We start from the raw sequence: 23,897 nt of genomic DNA, 5'->3' as shown, positions 1-23,897 counted from the left end.
TGGTGAAACCGTGAAATACTAATGTTAATATTTTTACTTTTTAGCAGACTACTCAGAGGAAGCTATTTTACCTGTGAGGTGGAAACATTATGTAAAGTGAATCATTTCCACTTGACATCAAAAAACCCCCTCTTCCCTTCTCAAACTACCATATAGGTAACTATTGTTTCTTGCTCGAAGCATGTGCATGGCACTTTTGTAACTTGAACTGACTTTACACCCTAAACTCTCATGAATAGATCTGTCCCCAATTAAGAAATGAAATGAAGACATGGAGTGACAACGTCTAAAGTGGGAAATGGTAATGTTAAGGGAATGCTGCAGGCGCTGTTCTCACTGAGAGCTCATTTCTGTGCTTCTAAAGGCCCCCACAGCTGCCTGTGGAAATGAGAGCATTCCCTCCGTAGCGCCCAGGGACTGTGCAGGTGGAGGCTGCTGGGGCAGCATAATGCCTGCCTGCCACGAGAGCCAGCGAAACAGCAGACAACTGAACAATCCCCCGACACAGACACTGACAAACTGAGACAAAGGTTGGTATCGAGGAGCAAACACCACAAAAGAAAGGGAATGATATCCTGCAGGGGTGATCACACCGCATCTTCTGTGGAAGAAATACCAACTGGCACGAGATGAAGCCATTGAAGAAGGCAACCCCTACTCAGTGCTCTGCCGTACTGAGAGATGATGTGATTTCATCAAATGCTTCGAAGGCAGACTGGCAGATAGAGAGAGCAAGCTACCTTTGCCATGGAAGAAGCTAGTCAATAAATTCTGGCATGACAATAGTTTACAAAGGCAAGATTACAAGTCAATTGATTGTGTGGCAATATAACCCAAATTACAAAGAGAGCCCAGATGTGGTCTGAGTTGACACATTTCTATTTGGATATATATATGGCCATTCCAGAATATTTTAGAAATGTAGTTCCAAATTTGACCTTATATTGTCCTCTAGAAGAAAGCTCAGATGCCTTCAGAATGTGATCTCAACTACACATGAGGAGAGAAAACCATGAGCATGAAAAGATGAAAGAGCATCTTGCAAGATGCTTAGGTTTACTAAATCTGTTACTAAACTGATGAGAACCAAAGACTATCTGAGTGAGGTGGCAGAGTTGCAGTGTTTCACTCTGTTACATTGACTGTGTCTGTGTCCCTGTTACTCAGAGATGTGTCCCTGCACAGTTTTATCCAATAAGCATCATAAGGTGGACACTGCAATGTAACTTTGCAGCTACTGTCCCACAAAAGCATAGCAAATATTGCCCATAACAACAACTGAAGTGCTATGCCGTCTTGGAGACTTTATGAGAATTGCTGGCCACTTCCATGGCTTGGTGTCCATCCAGACACTCCTATGACAGTGGCTCACTTCTCCATGCAGCCTTTGGGCCAGAAAGATGCAAGGGCACAGAGGAGGTGCCAAGAGTCTTCATGAAGGGTGCAGCACATGAACTAGGCAGTGCAGTGGTGCCCAGTGAGAATGCTTACTGAGCAAGGAGAAACCAATTCCTGAACTTCATCAGGGTGGGAGTAGCATGGAGATGCATTTTCTAAGCATGGCTAAAAACATCTGCAACAGTTTAGTAACAGACAGGAGGACAGGGGCTACTATAGTGAAAATTCAACTAAGAATGAGGATGAAAGGAAAAGTGAGTTATGCTGGAAGTAGTTTCACAATGGAAGGGCGGTGCCCATGAGAAGGTGTGCTCTGAAACAAACCTGCCAAGCTGGAAACTGAATGGGAAGGTCCAGGTTTTGACACTATTCTCCAACGATGTAAGATACACAAAAAAATGTTGTGTTTCAGTTTAATGATTTTTCAGTTTAATGGTTTTCTATATAACAGCTTTGTCAGGTATAATTCAGAGCTCTGAGAAGTGTTTGTTAAACAGGAAGCTGTATACTACTAGAAACAGGAAAGCACACTAACAGAGTCTATGGAAACTGGTGGGTGAGAGCTTTTCAAGTCATATACTGGGTATCAGGGTGCAAATACTCTTCAGAAAAATAGAGACTAAACATTAGTTGTCTTGTTGCAGCAGAAAACGTGTTAATTGTAAAAGCAAATTTCCAGGAATTCTTTATGTGCTATCTCACTATTACACGTCAATGCACATTACAGAGTTACCCATCCCACCCAGTCCCCAAGTAAGCCAGTAACATGTTTATTTAAACACTAACTACCTGCTTTAAAATTAACTGACTGTCTATATATCAGATTCTGATAAAATGCTTTAAAAATTTAAGAGCTAAAAATTAAGCAATACCATTATTATTTATACACGTTATAAAACAGTCAGTGCCTTAGTGATGAGTATCACTGTGCAATATTTTCCCAGCTACCACATTAAAAACCAAACACCCAATTAATTGTAAAACATACTTGTTTTGGGGCATCTGCAGAGGTGGTGTGAACTTCAGTACCTCGGAGTCCATTAGACTCAAACACCACTGTGGGAACAAGGGGGCTTGTTAACAGATGAACATTCAAGCTTCGTTAGTGTGTGTACATTATTTGAGACCATTACAGATTAACCACGTTCAAAAAAAGACACCAGCTCCTAGCCTGTGGCCGGAAAATACCAATTTACCGTAACACTTACTGTAAGAGAGTGTGCTAATGGCAGCCTAGGGCCACTGCCCTTTTTAATTCAGACTTCAGCGCTGAAGAAAGCAATCACTGACAACATTAATTATCAGTGTATGTGTAAAGGGACCCTCTTCTTGCATTACTTACCATTTGGCTTCTGTCATTTTGCATCAGACTGGCTTATGTATGCATCATTCACACTTCTGAGGAGGAAACCTGCTACTCTCACTGTCTCATGCAATGCTCAGGAGGGCTCAGGACAATGGTAGCTTCAGCGTCCTCCAGCCTCAACCACAGACCGTGGCAGGTTAAAAAAGGCTGGCAGGGATTTCCCATTTTAGGGCTAACCAGTCTGAGGGAAAATCTCGTTTCCCACAAAAATGTTCCCGTCAACAGCAACGATGAGGCAAAACAAAGCCTTATGTTGTGCTGAAAGGGGTACTTTGATTTCAATTTGTGCTGGTGGCAACAGAATTCATTAGCATATTCATTTCTGAGTACCCTACTCTCTAATTAAAATAAAACATTTGCAAACAGACTTATCTTAAATGCATTGCAATTTTATGGAGTTCGGGCAAGGATCAGGTAAGCAATATTTGGAGAACAAGAGCAATAGTCATAAAAATAAAAAACATGTCTATTAGATTTAGGTACTGGAATTACTTAGGCTAACATGGTACGTGAAATGTAATTCTTGGCATTTTGTTAGCTGAATCTGAAAGCAGGCAAGTGAGAAATGGAAAAAGCAATAGCGAGTGTGAAAAGATACCTGTGTGGGACCTCTGATGAGTCCTGAGGTGGCTGGGTTGGGTAAAGCATTTTCCACATTCTCTGCAGACACAGTCTCCTTGGCGTGTTTGTGTCCTGAGCATCCCTGTAGTCAGGAGAGAGGGAGGAAAGGGGAGGGGGGGGAGTGGGGGGGGAGAGGAGAGAGGAAAGTTGAGAAGAAAACATTATGCCAGAAGAAAACATCATTAGTATGTCTAATGTGTCATTATGTGAGGCTACCTTCAGGCCCTGGATGACAACTGTCAGCCTTCATCTAGGCACTGGCTGACAGGCCAGGCACACACAGGACTGCAAGAATGCATAAATTACATTGAATTAAAAAATGCTCCCCGTGATGTGCCCGCACCAGGACTGGCATGTCAGGTGTGCGCTTTTCAGAGCAGCTGGATCCACTTCTCAGCCATCACCCAGCTTTGTCAAGCAGTACATCAGGCAAATCAAAGTGACTCCAGCGTGGCGGAGACAAGTCACATGGATAATAGGAAGTGAGTAGGACCAGAGCCCGACTGTCCCCCCCAGGCAGCAATACCTCAGAGACAAATGCAGAGCGAGTGCAGCCATCGCAGACTGATCAAACCTTTCGCCCCTGCCTACCTGCCTGCCGGTGCTGCTCTGACCCCGGACCTCTGAGGCACAGACGAAAGACATCTGTGAATGAAAGTGTCATTCCGGACATTTTGAGCTGGTAGCAGCACAGCAGCCTTCCCCCAGCCCTGGGTAAACATGTTTTCTAGGCCATTAGCATTTGTGGAAAACCACTCAAACCTCTCCTTTTTCTCCAAAGGTCAGTTTACAGCATCTGACTTAAAGGGCTGGTCTTTGTCTTTTTGCTGCTGATCAAAAAAGACACATTTGACTTTTATTGGGCTTTTTTATTATTTTAAAAAAATGTTTGAACATCATCTTTTCTATTTTGGCAAAACACCCTCTTTGGAAGAAAAGAGTTGATGTTTCCATTTGCCACTGGAATACTCTGGCTTTTAAAGAAATTCGAGAGGGATGTCAACAGAAGCAAAGTTTCAGCTTTTCTTTCATATTCCCCCCCCTCCTCCCAGTCACAGAATTTAAAAAGAGTAAAATTGAGACCAAAAAAGTGGCAACAAAAAACCTCCACACAACTGAAAAATCAACTGCAGGATGTCACAAGATTAATCCAAAATATGGATGCTGCACCTGAAATTGAATGGAGAAGAAGACAGCTGCCATTTACTCTGCCGGTATGACACCAAGCATCCTGGGACGGTTTTCACCAGACCATATACTGCAAAGAAATCTCTTGCTGCAAAAAAACCTCCAAACACCACACTCATAGATTGTTTTCTTCTTTTATAATAGCACCTCCTGCAGATGGCAGCACAGTCTGCATAATACACCTGAATACCCACAAAATTAAGTTTCTGACTGTCAAATACAAGATCATGATTTAGGGAAAAATCCAGATCTGGTACACACACACAAAAAAAACCCCAAACAAACAAACAAACAAAACCCTATGGAAAAAACAACCTATCAAAAAAAATTTAAAAAATCATGTAAGTGTTCTAAACATGAATGAGAACCTTACTGAACTGTAACAGGATGGGTTTGCCTTGTAAGGAAGGCAGGATTAGAGGTGGATTTCTGAGCTGTTAGGAGCATTTCTCCCCTCACTGCCCAGAACTGTAGCTGCAAGCTGGGAAGGGTGTGGAGGAACCAGCTGTGGCCTTTGCAGGAGTGCCATGCTGACTGTGGACAGGCAGGGACTGGCAGGGCAGCTTTGTGAGGCCCAGGAGAGCTGGGTTCCTCAGGTCATGGTTCTGACACCTCTGGAAAGACATTTAATCCCTCTGTAACCCACATTTCCTTCTGTTGAAGGGGAATACAGTTATCTCAGCAGCCATCACCAATCTGACCCACCAGCCTTCATGGAAGCACCTCTCTCACCCATGAGGGAAGGCAGAGCATGCTGTTTGTAAACCAATGTACAAACACCAAGGATGAGTGGGTTAAGACTTCCACCTAGCCCCTCCCTAGCACTCACTTTATGGGAGTTATTCAATAAGCAGGTGGATAAAATGGACTGCTTCCCGGTGTATTTGCCATTGTTGCATTTCCCAGGTAGCACCAGAAGGCTTTAGATAGTTCAGAGGTTTGAGCCATGGGGGTGAGTCATCACTCAGGTTTTCCTCTAGGTGAACAAAAGGGGGTGGATGACTGCAGGTGTTCGATAATTCATGTAAAGGAACACCACTGTGTGAATGGGAGCTCCTGTGAAACCCATGCTCAAAGCTGGTCTCAAAGGAGCCCCGAAGAAAGAGTGCATCTGCTGCCATACCCCATCCTTTCCTAATATATTAATGGCACGAATAAAATAAATAACCTCTATTAAATGTAACAGTAAGATTCTCTCCACAGGCATTTCGTAAGACTGGGAAGAGTGAAACAAACCTAGCCTAGCGCAGCAAGCTTCATGTTTGCAGCTGTATCACAGCAGTACACACAACTCTCTTCCAAGGACACACTGGAACAAACACAAACATCAAAGAAAGGATCCCAAAAACAAATGCAGCCACTCAAAAGGAAGTTGAATACTGCACTACCACACACTAAAATAATCTACTGTGATCCAAGATGACATCACATACCAAAAACCCCAAGGAAAGTCCATTGGGAATATTCAACTGAGGGGAAAAGAACATGACAAACAGTATACATAATCCAGATTTTCGGATGTCCTTTATGTCATAATTGCCATATTCACATTACAGTATTAAAGCTAAATGGGATGATGCATACTGACTCAGAGGACTCAGCCTATCTAGAGCCATATGTTATTTCAGATGAAGTTCAATTACCCTCCTCTGTTTGCAGTTGGTAGGATCTCGTTCCTTTTGCCCGAAGCAGCTTTTTATTTGAGTGCTATGAAAAACAGCCGTCATGCCAATTGGTTTGGAGAAACATCAGCAACCTGGAAGTTGTATATAAAACCAAGACAAGCTACATTAAAAAAAAAAGGGGGTTTCAAATTCTGAAAACTTGATTGCTGTAAAACACTTGGAATGAAAGAAGAGGTTTCAAAGCAGAGATGGGCACTAAATAACTTCCAGTTACAGCATCTCTAGAAATCACTGCCCAGCAAAAACATTTTGGCAATAAAATCCCTCTTTTAAAAGGCAGGTAAACAGAGACCTCTTTAAAAACCCTGCCCCTATTTTACTTTGTTCCGAAAGTCATCATGAATTTTCTGGTCCTTGCCTTCACTTAGTCATCTTCCATTTCCTAGCTTTTACTGTTTTTCTCTTATCCCTCCTAACGTGGCTGGGAGCTCACTGGATCAGTAAGATTTCTCTGAGCAGGCTGACACAATGTACTATTAAATAACATCAAGGAGGGCACCCACGCGAAGGTACCCCAAGTTGGGGGTGGTACAATTAACTGGTATTTGGAGCAGGAAGTGGGCAGGGAGAAACTTTAGACAACAATCCACTGGGATGGCGAAAGCAAAGCTGACTGGACCAAAAAAACCTTAAGGAACACTGGAAGTGTAGTTTCAGACATTAAGCATGTCTTCCTCTGCTTCCTTAACAAAACTCAGGAGCCTTGTGTTGGCTGCAATCATCATACAGGCCCTAAGTTCCTGTGAAATGATCTGCTCAATAAATAGCAGGATCCTTCACAGCATCACATTTGGATTGACTGAGCAGAACTGACAGTGAGGGTTGGCTGTAAGGCGCCACTCACTCATGGCCTATGTCAGGGAGATTCTGCCCTCCTGTCTCCTCCAAAAGGCCCTTCCACCAAAACCTGACTTAACAGTCTGGGCTCCTTCCTTGCCTCAACTTGCACACCTCTTCTGGGCACCAAACCACAGCTGTCCTTAATACTACCACCTTCCAAGGGTCCTGGATTTTGTACCACTTGCAAAAGATCCATTTCACACATGCTTCTGACAAAACAGAGTGTATTATGTCGAGGAAGGACACCAGAACACTGCGCCAGGACGTGTGGTATTTTCATGACAAGTTCATTTACATGACTTCTACAAAGAGGAGAAGGGTATAAAAAGTAGCACAGTTTACAAGTGGTAAGAGGTGAGACTATGACTCCAATTCTCCTCCCCTACAGACACACACACACATCTCATGTGTAAACAATCAGTGTGATTTTCAGTTTCTACTGAGACAAACTAATTCTGGCAGACCATCAGAAGAGTATGGTTTCAAATGCAAATACATAGGTGTATTTTTATTTATACGGCCGTTGAACTTTTTTAGTCCCCAAACTTTTAAACTGGCTATTTGCACAACTGATTTTTCGGCTTATGTGAATTACCATGCACGTGTTCAGCTCTACCTCTTTTTAATTATAATTATAAAAAAAAAAATCAAAAGACTAATTTGAAAAATACTTAGTAGCCTTTGATATGGACAAGGAAGATCTCAAGACTTTTGTCAAGAAAGACAAAGGACACTGACAAGCGATTATCCCTCTGTGTTGTTGGAAGACTTGTTTGCAGACAAAATTGAACAAAACCTCCAAAATAACATCACAGATAAGCCCCAGAGGATGTTTATTTTGCCTGAAGCAAAAAGATGATGATGTGTGCCAGCACCAGCATATCAGGGGGATCTTCCTGTGACAGCACATCTGTGTAACTCTAGCCTGCTTGAAGCAAGAGGACAAAGGAACAGCAGTACTCCAGGTGGAACCAGATACATTTAACCTGCGACAGAAATGTCACACAGAGCACAAGGGGGGATGCTGCAATGTGAAGAGAGCAGTAAACAAACCTATTCAAGCCTATCCAGCAATGATAAAAACAGTGAACTTGTAATCCTAACTGTTAAAGGCAGAGGGGGAAAAAACTGGGAAACAGCATGTCATGGTTCTGAACAAAGAAGGAACAAACAAGCTACGTCCCCAGCAATGCAAGGGCTTGTTAAAATCTTACCTGTGTGATCTAGGACAGGGCTGTTGGCACCACAGGTTTGGTACAGTGAAGCAAGGTCCTTTGGAATGTATGTTTTAAAGATATTTAAAATGTCCAAATGTTTCTCATGCCCATCTGATCCCAGATCCTGTTTGCTGGAGTGTAAAGCCGGAGGAACTCCCACGGCACCAGGCTGAGGCTGCAGCACTGGACTGGCTCGTGCAACTGCTGTGCAGTTTGCCAATGTCCTCATCTCATTCCCAGCCTTGACGTGAGGCTCCCTCTGAGGCACGGACGGCTCTTCGTGTTTAGGGTACTGCTCACTCTTACACAGGGCGTGGTACTGCAGCGGGGGGGTGTATTTGGCCTTCATGGAGTCGGATGCACAGTGCTTACCTGGAGAGGCAAAACCAGTACTTCCTTGGGGAACCACATACTTCTCCACCTGCTTACTGTTGGTGGGCTGCGTGCCAGGCCTGGATATGACTGTTTGAGCAGGTGTTACGCTTCTGCCATAGCTTCCCATTTGTGTGAGTTTGGAATTTGCTTCGTATTTGCTTTTTTGTTGTGCTGCTATGCTGTACTGCTCCTGGGAATGGTTTACCTTGGGCTGTCTGTACCCATCCAGGCCTGACACACGTGAGGCACAGTGGCCGAGCGCGTGACTGTCCTTTGATGGATGCGTACTCCCAGACTTTGCAGCCATCCCGACAGAAAGGGAGCTGGCTTTGGAACCTGGCAACGCACTTGGCACTTGAGTACGTGTAAATCTGGCAATGGGCAAAGGCTGGCATTCCTTCCCACCGAGAACAGGAGGGGGGCCAGTGCGCCCACTCCTCGCCAGAAAGACCAGGTTGGTTTTAATACTCTTGAATCCGTTTTGTTGAACCCACGGGGGTACCATCGAGTTACAGCTGATTTTGTGCAAAATTCTTTTGTGCATCCACAGGACTTCAGGGTAGTAGGTCTTGTGACTGCAGAAAGGACACGGGTAGACAATTAAAGCAGCCTGCAAGGATGTATTGAGATATTTATTGCATGAACTATCCCTTGATGATTTTTCACTCAAATCAAGTGGAGCTACCTCTAGAGCTTCAGCACCTTTTTCTATCAGAGGATGCTCCCTGTGCAAGTCTAGCAAATTTTCTCTAGCACGACTAGCCTGCACTTCAAGTGACGTTTTCAAGTCCATGACCATGTCTAAAGATGTCTGGCCCATGCCAGAAGCAAAGCCAGCAACGTGACTGGAGCAAGGAAGCCCTTGGCCATGATGAAATACTGGCATCTTTATGTCTGTAGAACCATGGTATTTTGAAAAGGGTTCCTTGATGACACTCTCCAGTGCTGAGACCAGAGCAGGAATCTCTGGTTTAGATTCCCTGGCTTCATTCTCTCTGGCGTTGTGGCCTCCCAGTTTTGGGAGTTCATCCAACTGAGATGTTATCATTGGGGTTTCCTCTTCGGGGAAGTTGCAGTGGTATGGCTTTCCATCTGAATGGGAGAAACAAAAAAACATCATTGTCATTTTACACAGAAAGGAGCCCAAAAGACAAAGAAGAACTCAAGATTAGAAGAGGACAAACTTTGGCATTACTATGGTAATGATGTGCTACAGACCAAATGTACCGTATGAGGAAGAAAATCTTAAAATAAGACACAACAGTTCAATTTACTTTTAAAGATTACTGTGTAGTCTGGATAAGCTCTCTAGTACTGGGTGTTCATGACATTTTGAAGAAAAAACAATTCAATAACAAAACCATGTTAAAATTCTGGGACTGCGAGAAAAATAAACAAATCTGCAACCATTTAATGCTTTAACAAAAGCAAAGATAATGGAGCCAGATAAAACTGACCTAGTTAAAGGTCTGTCAGCGCTTCCATTACAAGCCCCTATTTTCAAAGGGTTTATAACTCAGCAATAAAAATTGGCTCCACATGGAAACCAACCATATAAGCAGGTACAGCATACAGAATAAACTGCCCCACTTAAGGGAGACTTTTGCAGTGGCCAAGTATAAAAGATGAGTTGTAGAGGACGTAAACTTTGAATTTTCTGTCCTTTAGTTTAAAGCAGGTATTTTTCTTCTGGTTTCTTTAATATTTTTTTTCTCTATAACATACATTTATGTTTGAGTCAAACTTTAGGAAAACTTTATGACGGCTCAATCCACAGGAAGATAAGAACCCAACATTTCAGCCATTTAGATTACAGAATTCAAACCGCACTTTTAATTCTCCTCATTTTCTTTTTCGCTTCTCCAGAGTAAATTTATCCACCTAACATATGTCCTGGAAAGGGAGCATACTGGCCAGTAATTAAAACTGTTTAGGGTAAAAAAGTAGGAGTTGTTTTGCTGGGAGTGTGGCTACAGCTGCCTGCTCTCCCAATGCTGACCTCTGAGAGCCACTGATGAAGCCAATGAATCCCTTTAAATCAGTTCACAGATCAATTCCACAGAGATTTTCACCACAGCAGTAATGCTTACTGCACTGAATCCATTTAGCATGTAACTGAATTGAATCATCTGATAAACTTTCAGTTTCAATTAACACGCAGTTAATGAGCCACTGCCAGGCAAGTATAAGGAGACCGTGCTCCATCTAAAACGTCACCAGTCCAAAGTGATCACACATCCATAGGAGGGGTGAGAAGGGGAAAGGAGTGAACTGCTCCAGAGCTGCAGATCCTCTCACATCAGCTCAGGAAAGCCAGCCCTTCAGAGAAGCGAGCGCTGTTCGTTAGAGCAGGGCACTGCCACGGGCAATATTCCGCAATGGAAGAGCCACGCTGTTGGCTGGAGCTGCTCTGCACATGGAGTCTACTTATCCTCACCTTCAATTCAAGCAAAAACATTCTTAAGCTTTTGTTTAATTCGAGGTAATTAGGTTAAAAATAACCCATAGGTTTGCAGCCTCACAGGGCTGAATGCTCACTCTGCTAAGATCATTTTCCTTTCAAACTCTCCAAGGGAGTATAGCCAGGGGGAAAAAATCCCCCCAACCCAGAAATTTGTTTTTCCCGTGTTGCAGGCAACAAGGTTTTGGAAAAGCACATGCTCAGCACCACTAGCCAAATTTACAGTTTGAAACAAAGACACTGTATGCAGCAGTGAAATCTGATACTGCACATCTGTGTTGTTTTCCAAGTATATCTGTCAAAGCTCAAAATACTTGTGCTCTTAAATAAGATTTTAAGGCTTCTCTTTATGATCACAGGGAGTGGCTGCTTTGATCATTGTAGTAAATAATAAAGCAAAGCAAAAACAAATCCTTTGGTTGCAGCAGTACTCAGTGGAGAACCAACCTGCTGGGTGTACTGGGCAGAGGAGGGAGGTGGGAGACCACTGCCAGCCCCATTCCAGGGATTACACAAATGGGAGGCTCTTGGTCCACCTCTGCAGCTGTGATGAAGTTGGGCATCAGCAGTATGGTATCTGCAACTCCCAGGTTGCTCTGGGTACCACAGACATTGCTGCATACTTTCTTGCTTGGTCAAAATCTATGCACCAAGCTCTTTCAGCAAGGAGGACAAGTCAGACCATGGGAGGTGGCACATCTCAGATCTGGGCTTGGTCTTTAGGTCTGGACTGCTCAGTTTAGGTCTGTACCTGGGGAGGGGAGGAGGAGGAGAAAGCAGAGAGACAGCCCACAGTCCCATGTGCTCCCATAAAGCCTGGGACTGCAAATTTTGAGGTGGATGCAGACCTTTTTGCCCTATTTCCTAGTGCAGCCATCTATGAAAAAAAGATTTTTTCAGGTGGAAAATGTAACACAGAGCAGGAAAACGATGAAGACATTTCTGAGGTGTATAGGTCTGCAGTTGCCCCAATGCTGTCAGTGCATTAGATGAAAATTTGTAAGCTATTACAAAACACAACCGTAAGCTTCTAACATCTCCTCCTAGTGTCTTGCTAGACTCAATTCCTCTGATGTCTCACAAGAACCGTAATGAACGCCGTAATGAAAATACCAGGAACAATTTTACAGCTAAGATCAGGAGGCTCAATTGCAGTATTTGTGCTAACTGCTTTTTTTCAAGCTGTACTTAAAAAAAGAAAAAAAAGACAAACAAACCAACAACAACAAATGAACGAACAAACAAAACCCCAAACAAACAAAAACCCCACGTCCATAGCCTACTTCCCAAGATTTGGACAGAAAAAAATTTTCACCCGCAGGCTAACCCAGGCTTCCTTCTCAGTACAAACACAGCCTATGCTCTTCCCTAGTCCCATCCTGCCCTCCACCAGGGATCCAACACTACACATCTCAACACCCAGGCTGCCTCGTCCATCCTTCCCATCATGGCAGGGGGTCCAGGCTGGGCAGTGAGCAGGTAACAAGAGCCAGGTGGAAGAGGGGATGCAGGCAAGAGCATGGAAAGATGGTAAGCATAAGTCTTTTTAGAAAAATGGATTAAATTTATTTCTGCCTGCTCCCACCTACTTGCCCCACTGAAAAGGGGTACTAATAATCCTTTTAAATCACTGGTATAAAATATTGTTCAGTGCAGGCATTACTGTCACCAGAAACTTTTGAAATTTTATTATGGCCAGGTCAAAGCAAAAAGCCATGAATGAGATGCCTTCTGCTTGGTCTCCAGGGACTATAACTCACACTCCCCACTGAAAGAGTTCTTGGCTAAGCATGCTCTCGCTTTCATCCTACAATTTCCATCATCTCCTTACATTTTGTCACAATTCCTTTGTTTCTTACCCCAAACAGTTGTTTTTATCTGTTGTACTTTAGAGTGAGAAAGGTCCTTTTACTACAGGAGATGTGTTCCAGTCTTTCTGTATCACAGGTACCTGGGCAACAGCTAAAGCATAGGAATTTTCCAAGGTGCCTTGCTAGGAGGTGGCTGCTGATGCCAGCACCAGTTTCACTGCAGCTTCAAGTACCAACAGCATCACAGGCCACAGGGAAAGCAAAGCAGGAGAGTGCAAAACACTTACCTACACGAAACCCATAGTCTAGAAACACAAGAATATTCAGGGATTTGAGCAGTTCCTCAGAAATACACCTAATGCCCTCACCCATTTACTCACACACAGAGATAAAAGCAACTCCCCTTCTCCCCACACACATATATCCCTCTTCTCTCTTCTCCCCCTCACATGCATAAACTCCACTTGTTTTCTTCCCAGCACTGTTTCTCCACAAAACAGAACTTCAGAATGGGCTGCACAGCTGTTTTAATTCATGAGGCTTCCTATAAAGTAAACCAGGCTACAAGGCTGAGGACAATGAAATCGTGATTTCTATTCAGAAGAGCAGAACTGGCTAGAAATTGGCCCCTTTTCTGGCTAGTGTTACAGCACTAGGAGTCTGAGGAAAAGGAACAGATGTGGTGTGTTTGATTTTCAGTAAACATTTGATAGTGATTTGCACTTTGAGATGAATACTGTGGCTTGATTTGAAAACTGACTGCAAATAAATCATGATAAAAGCAAAGGGATAACATAGGAAGAAGGTGCAATATTGCAAAGACCTGTATTAGGTCCTATTTCACTTGGTATTTTCTTTAATGTTCCAGAAGAGATTCTAGACAGCATGCTAACTTAAATATCCAGGAAATATCACATTTGGAGGAGCTGCAAAAATAATGGGGACAAGGAAATAATGCACAGGGACTCAGAGAGAATAGAAATGCAGTCTGAAAATAATCAAATGGGATTCATTCGAGGGAAAAAAAGCAGGCTAAGACAAGTGAAGGGAAATGATCCAAAAAAATCCATGCAGCAGGAAGGCAAAATCGGGGAAGAAGCAATGTTGAAAATAACTGATGTTACAATAGACAGCAAGTTAAATATGAGTGTGCTAGATTAAGTTCTTCAGAGCTTAGTTTTCAGAGATAAAAGCACACATTATAAAAACAAAAATAAAACTATCTCTCTGAAGAAGACACAATGGCAATGCAGGTCACACTGGGTTTTGAATATAGAAAATGTATGAAAAACATATATAAAAAATCTATACAAATATATACAGACAATAATAATGGGCACTATGCAAAAGTCCACAGTAAGCACAATACAGTGGCACCCAGCAGGGGCAAAAAGGCAAAAAGCAGTTTTGCCACAGAAAATTCAGGTGATTTTTATTCTGTGAAAGGAAGGTTCAACAAAAACAGTCCATGCCCCTAGAATATCTGTGCAGATCTGCACATACAGGTAAGTCAGGAGGAGTTCAGAGAACTGCCACAGAAAAGTAACCCCCCCAGAAAATAAACACCAAGAGTTTCCCCACATGGCTGAGGGAAGACAGAAGGGTGACAGGCCAATGTCTGCAGCCTCCCCAGGAGCTCAAGCTCCAGAATTATGTCATCCTGAGCACTGGAGTCTATCAACAACAATCAGATACACTTGCACGCAGAAAAACTCATGATTAACAGAAATACAGAAATAAAAAAATGATTACATATTTGCAGCTTGAGGAATAAATGTCAAGGGAAGAGGCGAAACACCACTTGGACTGTAAAACTTGCATGGACAAAAACATGGACTATCAACACATTAAAATCCATCTTTTTCATAGGGAGGCAGAAAGCATGAGTTACTCCTCCCCTTTGCTCTCTCAACACAGCAAAGCAAAACCTTGCATTAGCCAGCACCCACACACTGTAACTGCTTCACAGAGATATGCCAAAAAACTGTATGCCTTCCTTTCATATTAATTCCAGACATACTTAGTCCTCCAAGAAGGGCCTCTTGGAGCATTCAACAGTGAGCCCATGACACTCCTTAGCAGCAGGTTTATCCTCTGAGCCTAGCTCAGCTGTTCAAAGAGACCCAGTGTCTGTTTTTCAGAGGGGGATTTGTCTTAGCTGAGCCACGCCCCCTGTTCTAGCTAGTTTTATACCCCACACACTGCCCACCATTTTCCCTGCTTCCTGATCCAGTTTTGCCACTCAGAGGATCCCACATGGTGGCGACGTGGGCATCAGGTGAGAGCCAACTCCTACAAACCCTCTCAGGTTTTCTTACAGCACAAGGCCACGTGCCACAACGGCACACTGGGAAAATAAAGTTATGCTGTTTTGATAGGAGATGCTTCTCATCTGCAAAGCTCCTCTTGCTTTACACACTGTTAGATGTTTTGAGGGGCTCCTACATGAGCTCCCCAACAATTCAGAGGAAGATCAAGGACTAGACTGGGGCACTCAGCACCACAATCAGCTAATATCCCTGCTTTCTCTCCAATGAATTTCAGAATTGGCGGTGAGGGCTTTTGGCTGAGGTATGAGGTTTTTAACAGGGCAGAAGCCCAGCACAGCTCTTGATGCTGGCTGACACATATGGTTTGTCAGTCAGACAGCACATCCTGTCCCACAGAGGTTTCCCTTCAGCTACACAGGGGGGGAAATGGAGTAATGCTGCCCCATACCACAGCCCAGGAGCACATGGAAAGCAAGTCCCAGGTGCCCCGAGAAGTCCCGCCTTCATCAATACTTCTGGTTTATATTACACTGCTTTTTCTTATTACTTTAGAGCATTTTTTCTCTTATTTTTGTTGTGGCTAGTTGTTGGGGAGTCAGCTATACATTTCTAGCAACCCTATACATAGGACAGGGTTAATATTTTGTAAAAACTGGAAGGGGCATGGCCAGGACCTTAATGTTATTCGATACCACCTCAGGTCACTGCTGGGTGGAGGGGAAAGGGACACTCTCTCTCACTGCTTAGGAGAAGGGAGAAAACTGGAGACCAGACAAGTGCTGTATTTGTTTGTTGCTGGTTTCTTTGTTTTTTTTTTAGTGTAAATAGTTTCTTTGTCTTATACCTCCTATCATTAATATTGTTTCTGTTTGGTTTTTTATCGCATTTCTGTTCCCAGCAAATTGCTCATCTCAATCTGTGATTTTTGCTTTTGCGTTTCCAATACGAGGGAGAGAAGGAAGTGACCAGCAGCATGATGTTAGTGGGAGTTCCAAACTGAAGAATAGTATTCCTAAAGCACAGCAGGCACCCTAGAGTAACAAAATTTCACATTTTTTACACCATTTACTTCCCAAACAGTACTACTGCTGTTGTCACAATGATTATATGACTAACAGTGTCTCTAATTCAATTTTTTTATGACCATGCTATTTTTCAGTTTATTTTTCTCCTTTTTTTTTTTTTTTCAGGATTCCCTTTATAGAACAACAATGTACTGATTTATTTCAAAATCCTTTTTCCTGCATTTCACTAACTTTACCCTCTGCAATTTCTCACTTTAGCTGCAAGTTACTTTTTACCCTCGCTGTCACATGCATCGTCCTTCCAAACTCAGAGAGTGCAAACAGCTGAAGGACCCCATTGCATTGTTCATTTCCTTTCCCCTGCAGAACTGGGGGACACTGCAGGGGACAAAAGCAGGACAGGCCAGCCGAGCCCACCACTTCCAGTGCTTCCCAGTCTCCATTTAACTAATCTCTCCAGCATTGTCCAGCAGGACACCTGCTGCTTATGAAAACAAAACCCACAGAGCGCTTACAATCCAGACAGCAAAAAACGTGAATAGGTGACCATCAGACTTAAAGTTTGTTCAGTTCTGGACTGCACATGTTGAGATTTCTGAATTATTTCAGATTATTAGTGTTATTAGCATCAGAAATACTGCATTGGTTTTGCATTTCAGAAAGAATCTGAAATGTCACCAAAGTGAGTGGAAAAAAGCACAAAAATTTTAGTTGATTACATTTGAAACTTAACCTTTTAAGATGAGTGAAATCTGACTCTGAGAACACTAACAGTACAGCACACAAAAGACCCCTCTCTACAAGGTATTCCCTAGCTCAGTAAAATTACAAATTCCTCCACACAGCAGGAATGCTTCAGAGTTATATCACACTTCAAGATCACTTTTTTTTTTTTCTCAAAAGAAAAGGGAGGTCTGAAAGCATCCGCACAGCTACAGATGCAAATGCCAGCAAGGTTATTGGAATTCCAAGCATAATCAAGAGACTAGGCACCAACAAAGTAACTAAGAAACTAGGCTGAAAAGGGTATCAGGTCCAAAATCTCTCAGACTGAAATACACATTGTTAGGTACTGGAAAAACAAGCCTGAAAGTTCACCATGAACTTTTTCTCTCCAGCTACAATGTTTTCTTTAAGACTATTTGGCTTAGTTGTTATCTAGGGGACTGATGCTACAAGGCTCCCAAACATCAAGTGGCTGAACCAGCAGCTCTATGTGCAAATTATTCCAATATCTTCTTGCACAGTACCTTTTCATCACCCTCAGCTTTGCACCAATGCACATCAGGCGCAAACACAAACCGTCCTCCAGGGCAGATGCTTTGGGATCTGTCTCCCAGGTATCAGCCCTTCCAGATGCAACACAAACATGGGGCTTATGGAAGGAAAGCATCCACAGCAGGGCACTTAATGAAGTGAAAGTGCAAATGTGGGCAAAATGGCTGCTGCTGGCAGTGTGCCACAGACAACATTTTCAGTGTTCATCACATTTCTCTGCACCTCCTCAGTGACATTTTTTGGTAAGTCATTCTATACATGGTACACAGAAATTCCATGCAGTGGCAGAGCTAGTCGTGACTTATCAGTCCTTTCACCCATGTATTTCTCACAGAGATCTGTGAGCATATTCTCTGCCCAGCAGCAGCCAAGAAGCCTCACAAAATAACACATACTGATCTGCAGGTGAAGCTGTAGCTCCTGTTATCTCAGCCTTTCTAAGTGCCTTTCTCGCCCTCCATCCATATTGTATCAACCCAAGGGTAGTGAAGACTTCACTGGGGCTTTCACTATTTGAGAATAAAGTTTGTCTTTTATCTAGAGCTGACAGCAGGTGACACTGGTCTGACCAGTTCTAAAAAGCAAGGCTGCACCTAATGCATCTGATCCCCATCCTGATGCCACATCCTGCTCTCATCCCCAGCAGAGCTCCTTCTGGGACTTGGGACCAGACTTCCCGCTCATGGCCCACAGCCCCTCTTTGCCCTCTGAGCTTCAAGAGCATCCTGATGTCTTCCTATCTCACAGAGAGCTGTTTCAGCCACAGTCTGAATCCTGGAAAAAGGTGAAGGAATGTTAAGTGCTTACCTAAAAACTGTGGGTAAAATAAAGGGCCAGAGGAATACATACACAAAACCAATACAAACACATTTGAAGGCACTGCTTGCCGAAACAGAACTGTACAATTTGGCATTGCCTTCAACATTGCTGCTCATAATATAGTTAAAGAAAATTATGGGGTATAAAACCCCTGGAATGCTCTGCAAAATTAGGAAGTGATTAGGCCAGATGATACCAATTTGACTCCTAACACAGCTTTGTTGTAATTTCAGAGTTAACAGCAATACAGTAGAATACAGATCCAAAACCCAGGCAGAATACCTCCAGTATGCTCTGTAGCTGCTGCACATTTCTCTGTGTGTTGCCCTGCCTGTGAAGTTTGGTTCAGGTAGAGGGGGAAAAAGAAAAGGTTTAAGACCATTAACACAGCAGGATACGTAATTAAATTTGAGAGTTGGGTTTGGGCAAGGGCTGTTGTGGGTTTTGTGGGTATTGGTTCTTTTCTTTTAATTTAAGGCATAGGAAGAGAAGCGCAATTGGCTTTGATGCATCAAAAATACTTGCAGAGGAGATGGAAAATCATGACTCAGATTTTTTTAAGCAAGTGGCAGCTTGCCTGTACAATCCCTCCAAACATAGATCCAAACAGTTGTAAATCTTCCTGGAGATTTTTCCTTTCATTCCAACAGTCAGATTTGCCACAATGTCTGCTCCACAGCATCTTCTTGACCACCACCTGTTCATCTTCCTTCAAGTGCATTAAGGAGGAAAGCTTTCCAGGCCAGGACTGTGGACTGGCAGCCGTCCCATACAGCTTAACATTCCTCATCCAATATTTCATTTCTCCCATCATTTGTTAAGCATGGCTAGCGTACTGCCATACATCATAAAGCCCTTTACTACAGCTACTCAATCTAAAAACAGAGGGTACAGCTGTGCTGTCAGCCAGCATTCTGCAGAAATGCCTCAGCCACAGCCGGCAAGCCCAGCGTGGTAACAGAGGCAGCAGTCACAGAAATCAGGAGCTCTGCATGACCTAATTTACCTTGTTTCTCCTGCTGAAGGCCACGCTACCATAGCTGGTGACTCTGCTAACAGACTTAAGGCAGTCAGGAATCTCTACTGTGCACAAAAAATACAGGAACACATGACAGAAAGGGGAACTTAGACTGTAAGCATTACACAGATTTAAAGATTTGGTAGTTATACAGTGCTTGGACAGAAAATACGCTTTCTTGGGCTTACTGTTTTTCTGGCTTTCAGAGGAAAGAGGACTTTGAAAAGAGAATGGAATGAAATAGGGTTGGAACAGGGCAAGAAATACATACTATCAAACCCAAGACATAGGCTGGACAGAACTATGATTCTTTGACCACCACTGGAAACTGGATGGAAATTGGATGCTCTTGGTGAGGTGTGACATTGCTGGATTGTAATTAGCACCATTATGTGGTGCTGCAAGCACATGGCAGGAGAGATGAGGAACCAAGCACTGCAGAGTTTCCTCAAGGTACAAGAAGAACCTATGCTACTGAAATATCAAGAATTGATTTGAAGAGCTCTGCTCTGGATGGACCACAGGGAACCAAGGTTCCCGAGGAGGATGTGACTGTAGGCACAAGGGCAGCCTTTGGCTTCTCAGCCAAGAGCACTGACTCAGTGCCCACTGCAGCTGAATTGCATCAAAGGCAAATGGTGTCCATGTGTGTCCACCAAAGGCACCGTCCATGTCACACAAGCTGCAGCCCCGAGCCAAAGGCCTCAAGAGAGGAGGCTGGAGGTGCCAGACCCAGCTCACCTGTACCCACCTCTGGCTTGGCATTGGCGGTGTTTGCCCCTTTGGACTGCACAGGACAGGGGTATTTGCAGGTTGGTTAATTGCTACAAAAGCACCTTCCCTTTCCCCTTCCTTCCATAGCCCTCCCTTGGGGTAGCAAGGACAATGGAAGGCACTGCCAGAAAAGTGAATGGTCTTTCAGACCTGGCCTGAAACAACTCCAGACAGCCTTATGCAGATCACTGAAGACATGAGCCATTTACTGGCAACTTCCATAATCCCCTTGAAGGGCTGACAGACAAAGCAGGAACCTAGCACCACCACACAGCAGCAGAAAGGGCAGCTGTCCGCACGCAAAATGCGCTCTACAAGGGATTTGGAGCTCTAGCGTTTTTCCTGACTCCATTCCTTTTATACTGAGGGGTAAATTTGAGAGCTCACGAGAACACCAGAGCTCTGGGTTCACTTACATTCTTCCTTTTAAAGTCTTACTATTCTGAAAAAACGAGTAAAGAGAAAAAAATAACAAATAAATACCAACATCTATTAAACTCTGGCGGAAGAGACAGAGGAAGTCCTCTGTTCGGGAAAGAAGTCAGATGAGAATCATCCCAGGGTGCATCATCTAACTCAAAAAGGTCAGGAGACAAGGGTCTCAAAGATGTCTTGAAAAAAAGAAGAACCAGCTGTAAACTTGTTTTAATCAATCTTTCAAATAGTAGAAACTTTGTTATGCTAAGGGATGATGGGGAAGACAAAGCAAATACATTTGAAAAGTGGCAATAGAAACACATCACTTAAAATAAGCTTCAGAGACAATGAAACAGTAATTCTGCACCTGTGAGCCATGATTATTTATATCACCACCTCATTTTAATAACAGCTGTGTGAAAATGCTAAAACATTATTAAATCTGAAACTAACTACTGCATCTAGCACATAGGAAGCTTCTCCACTTTCCAATTAGCACCAAGGCTTAAGCGTTAAAAGCAGCAGAAGCAAAAGAAATGCTGAAAAACACTGCCACAGGCTGGCTTAAATTGGAATTTCTCCTTTTCAAAAGGATTAAAAGCAGAAGACCAAACAGCCAAATACACACATCCAGAAGGGCAGGAAAGTACTTCAGATTAATTTCCTTCCCCCAGCACTCATTTTATTGCATTCCTTACAAGTGAGCAGGTAAGTGTATTTAAGGGCAACTTAAAAACTTGGTCAGATAAAAAAGAATTTCTACACGTGTACCTGCAGCATTCTGCAGCATCACTCTGGGTGAGAGGCTCCCTTAACCTCACTGGCATCTCGCACCTCCATACTGAGAGCAAGCCCCAGGAAAGATCCCTGGGCCTGCCATGGGATTAACAGAGGAAGATTTTAAAATGTCAATGATCAGTTATTTATGAGGTGTCCTTGAACAGAAAGATGTCTGACGTTTCAGTGCAAAGCTTGTCTGCTCAGACATGCAGACCTGGCAGGATGGAAGAGCATCTCACTGGGAACAAGGAATAAGCTGCACCAGCTCCTGGGCAAGGGCTGTGGCCTGGTGTATTTTTGTAGGAAGCAGTACTGACTCCTCTCCTCTTGAGGAGTTTAAGTGTTAATTATTCCCCGGGACCTGATTTTTTGGAAGCTCAGGAAGGCCATCTGCTTTCCCAGCAGTGCACAATAGGTGAGAACAACTCTAGTGGGGAGTGGATGCACTGGGGAGGGATGAGGGGAACTAAGGTAACCAAACCACCCTCACCCCACTGCCCCAGACGTGTATCAATTGCAGGGACTGTTTTTATGCACATAACACTCCACGGGGGAAAAAACAAACAAACAAACAAAAAAAAAAACCCAAAAAAACTGCTCAAAGATGAAGTTACTAATAAAGAGTGCCTCGGATCTCCGATATGACTTCCTTATCATTTACCCACAGCCTTCTGCTGTAAATGGCAGGACACCACCCATCCCAACCACAGCTGACCCCTTAAGACTGCTTCTAGACAGAAATAAAACTTGTCTACAGAAGAACGGGCTTAAGAAATTAATCTGGTTAATTCAGATTCTTAAATAGTAGAAAATCATACCGAAAAACAGATGTTTGCCCAGATATTTACCAACTGTGTGTGTGTGTGTGTGTGTGTGTGTGTGTGTGTGTGTGTGTCTTCCCAGGACCACCACATAAAGAAATACTTAGTACCACAACTGCCCTGAAAAAGATGCAGATTAAGCCAATGTCACAAAAATAAAAATGTTTTGAAAATCCTTCTCAAAGTCAGAGTAATTTAAAATCTATTCACTAAGAGGCATTTAATCTGCAATTTAATCCACCCGCACACCTGACTACACACGAGATCCAGGTGATAACTAGTCCTCATGTACAGACATCGATCACATCGAGCCAATTTCAGCTGTAGTTCCTCAATGAAAAGGAACACACAGCCTCTGGAGGGACTTCAGGCCGCTGTGAGGGATGTTCAAACATGGGTGCAGACACAGGACCCATTCCTGGAGCTCAGCCACATGCTCTGGGCACTGCGGAGATCACACTGGCACCTTCACCTGTGTACAGGTAACTGTGTTCGGCTGAACCTCCATCCCAGGGACTCACTGCCATGTGCAGCACGTCCTGCCTTCTCCTGCCACCAACGCCCCCACCACAGCTGCCCAAGAGACCAGGGACACCCATTTGTACAGGACATCGCCCTGCAGAGCTCTGGTATTTTCACTGTCACTGACGGCGCGGTCACTTTTGCTCGCCGATGTCAGTCCCTGGCGAGGAGGAGGAGGAGGAAGCAGGGGAGGTGCTGATGCGGGCCGTGGCCGCCAGGTGGCGCCGCCGCCCCGCGGATGCTGCCGGCGCCGCTTCCCAAAGGCAGCAGCGCCGCCGCCTCCGCGCCCTCCAGCCGGGACCTGCTCCGGATGCGGCCCGAGCGTCCCGCCCCAAACCCCACCCGCGGCCCTACAACCGCCACACAAATAAAAAGCAAACAAACAAGAACAGGGAAAAAAATAAGAAAATCTCCACCAAAAATTCCCTGCCGTCCATAACCAAATTCATACGTGTCATTCCACCTCTGTGTATTGGGGACACAAGTCCTTTAGGCTCCTGCCAGGGATGTGGGGCAAAGTGACGCTCCATCAAGTGGCAAACGCTCTCTGCAGGACCCAAGTGTGCTGACGTGGCTGATGATGACACCCAACTCACCCTAAGTCAAAGTCTGCCACTATCAAGAAAATATAGCTGTAATAACTGGGGAGTAATTACAAAAGGACCAAGAGTTTTCTATATAATGAACTGTACTATATAATTTTTTTTTAAAACCAAAATTCTCTTTATTTAAATAGTTCCTAACAGGTTAATATAGATGACTTTACAAAGAAGCACCATGTTTGCAGATGGTGGAAAGGCATCCATTTTAAGGGACACAAAACCTCTAGCAGAGCTGCTCTGACTTTTGTTCACTGCCCCTACTATGTAAAAAAAATCCCTGTCAAAACAGGCCAAAGTTTGGGTGGTCAGAAGCAGGATGAGGTAATGCCAACCTCTATCCTTCTTCCCAGAGTGTCCTCCTTGATGCACAGTGATCAGCCCACAAGTTCCTTTCCACAGGAAAGGATGGCTTGAACTTTCCTAGCAAAGCCACTGGGGAAAATACAGAAACACGGGTGAAGAGAATACAAAGACCTCACAAATGCAAAAACCTCTGCCTGCCAAGTGCTAATTGAGAGAACATTCTTGCCAATTAAAAAAGTGCTCTGCTAGTGGGAGAAGCTCCACTTAGAGCTAACAGGGAAGTAATCTAATAAGCAGTAACTTGCA

At 43.7% G+C, this 23,897-nt stretch overlaps 1 protein-coding gene across 2 annotated transcripts in view; it reads right to left on the bottom strand.

The window, feature by feature from the left end:
- ZNF516 (zinc finger protein 516) overlaps positions 1-23,897 on the bottom strand; it is a 101,753-nt gene that overhangs the window by 7,103 nt on the left and 70,753 nt on the right. The window contains exons 3-5 of one of the 2 annotated variants that reach the window (XM_063165124.1): positions 8,313-9,782; positions 3,363-3,467; positions 2,387-2,454 (exon numbers count right to left, since the gene is read on the bottom strand). In XM_063165124.1, the coding sequence (XP_063021194.1) occupies positions 2,387-2,454; positions 3,363-3,467; positions 8,313-9,782 (1,643 nt within the window). The remainder of the gene's footprint in view (positions 1-2,386; positions 2,455-3,362; positions 3,468-8,312; positions 9,783-23,897) is intronic. The other variant, XM_063165120.1, reaches the window with a different exon arrangement.

Source organism: Melospiza melodia, chromosome 1, assembly GCF_035770615.1.
Source record: "Melospiza melodia melodia isolate bMelMel2 chromosome 1, bMelMel2.pri, whole genome shotgun sequence".
In the NCBI taxonomy this organism is placed as follows: domain Eukaryota; kingdom Metazoa; phylum Chordata; class Aves; order Passeriformes; family Passerellidae; genus Melospiza; species Melospiza melodia.
Note: the sequence above shows the minus strand (reverse complement) of the source record. Positions and strands in the feature narration are given on the sequence as shown.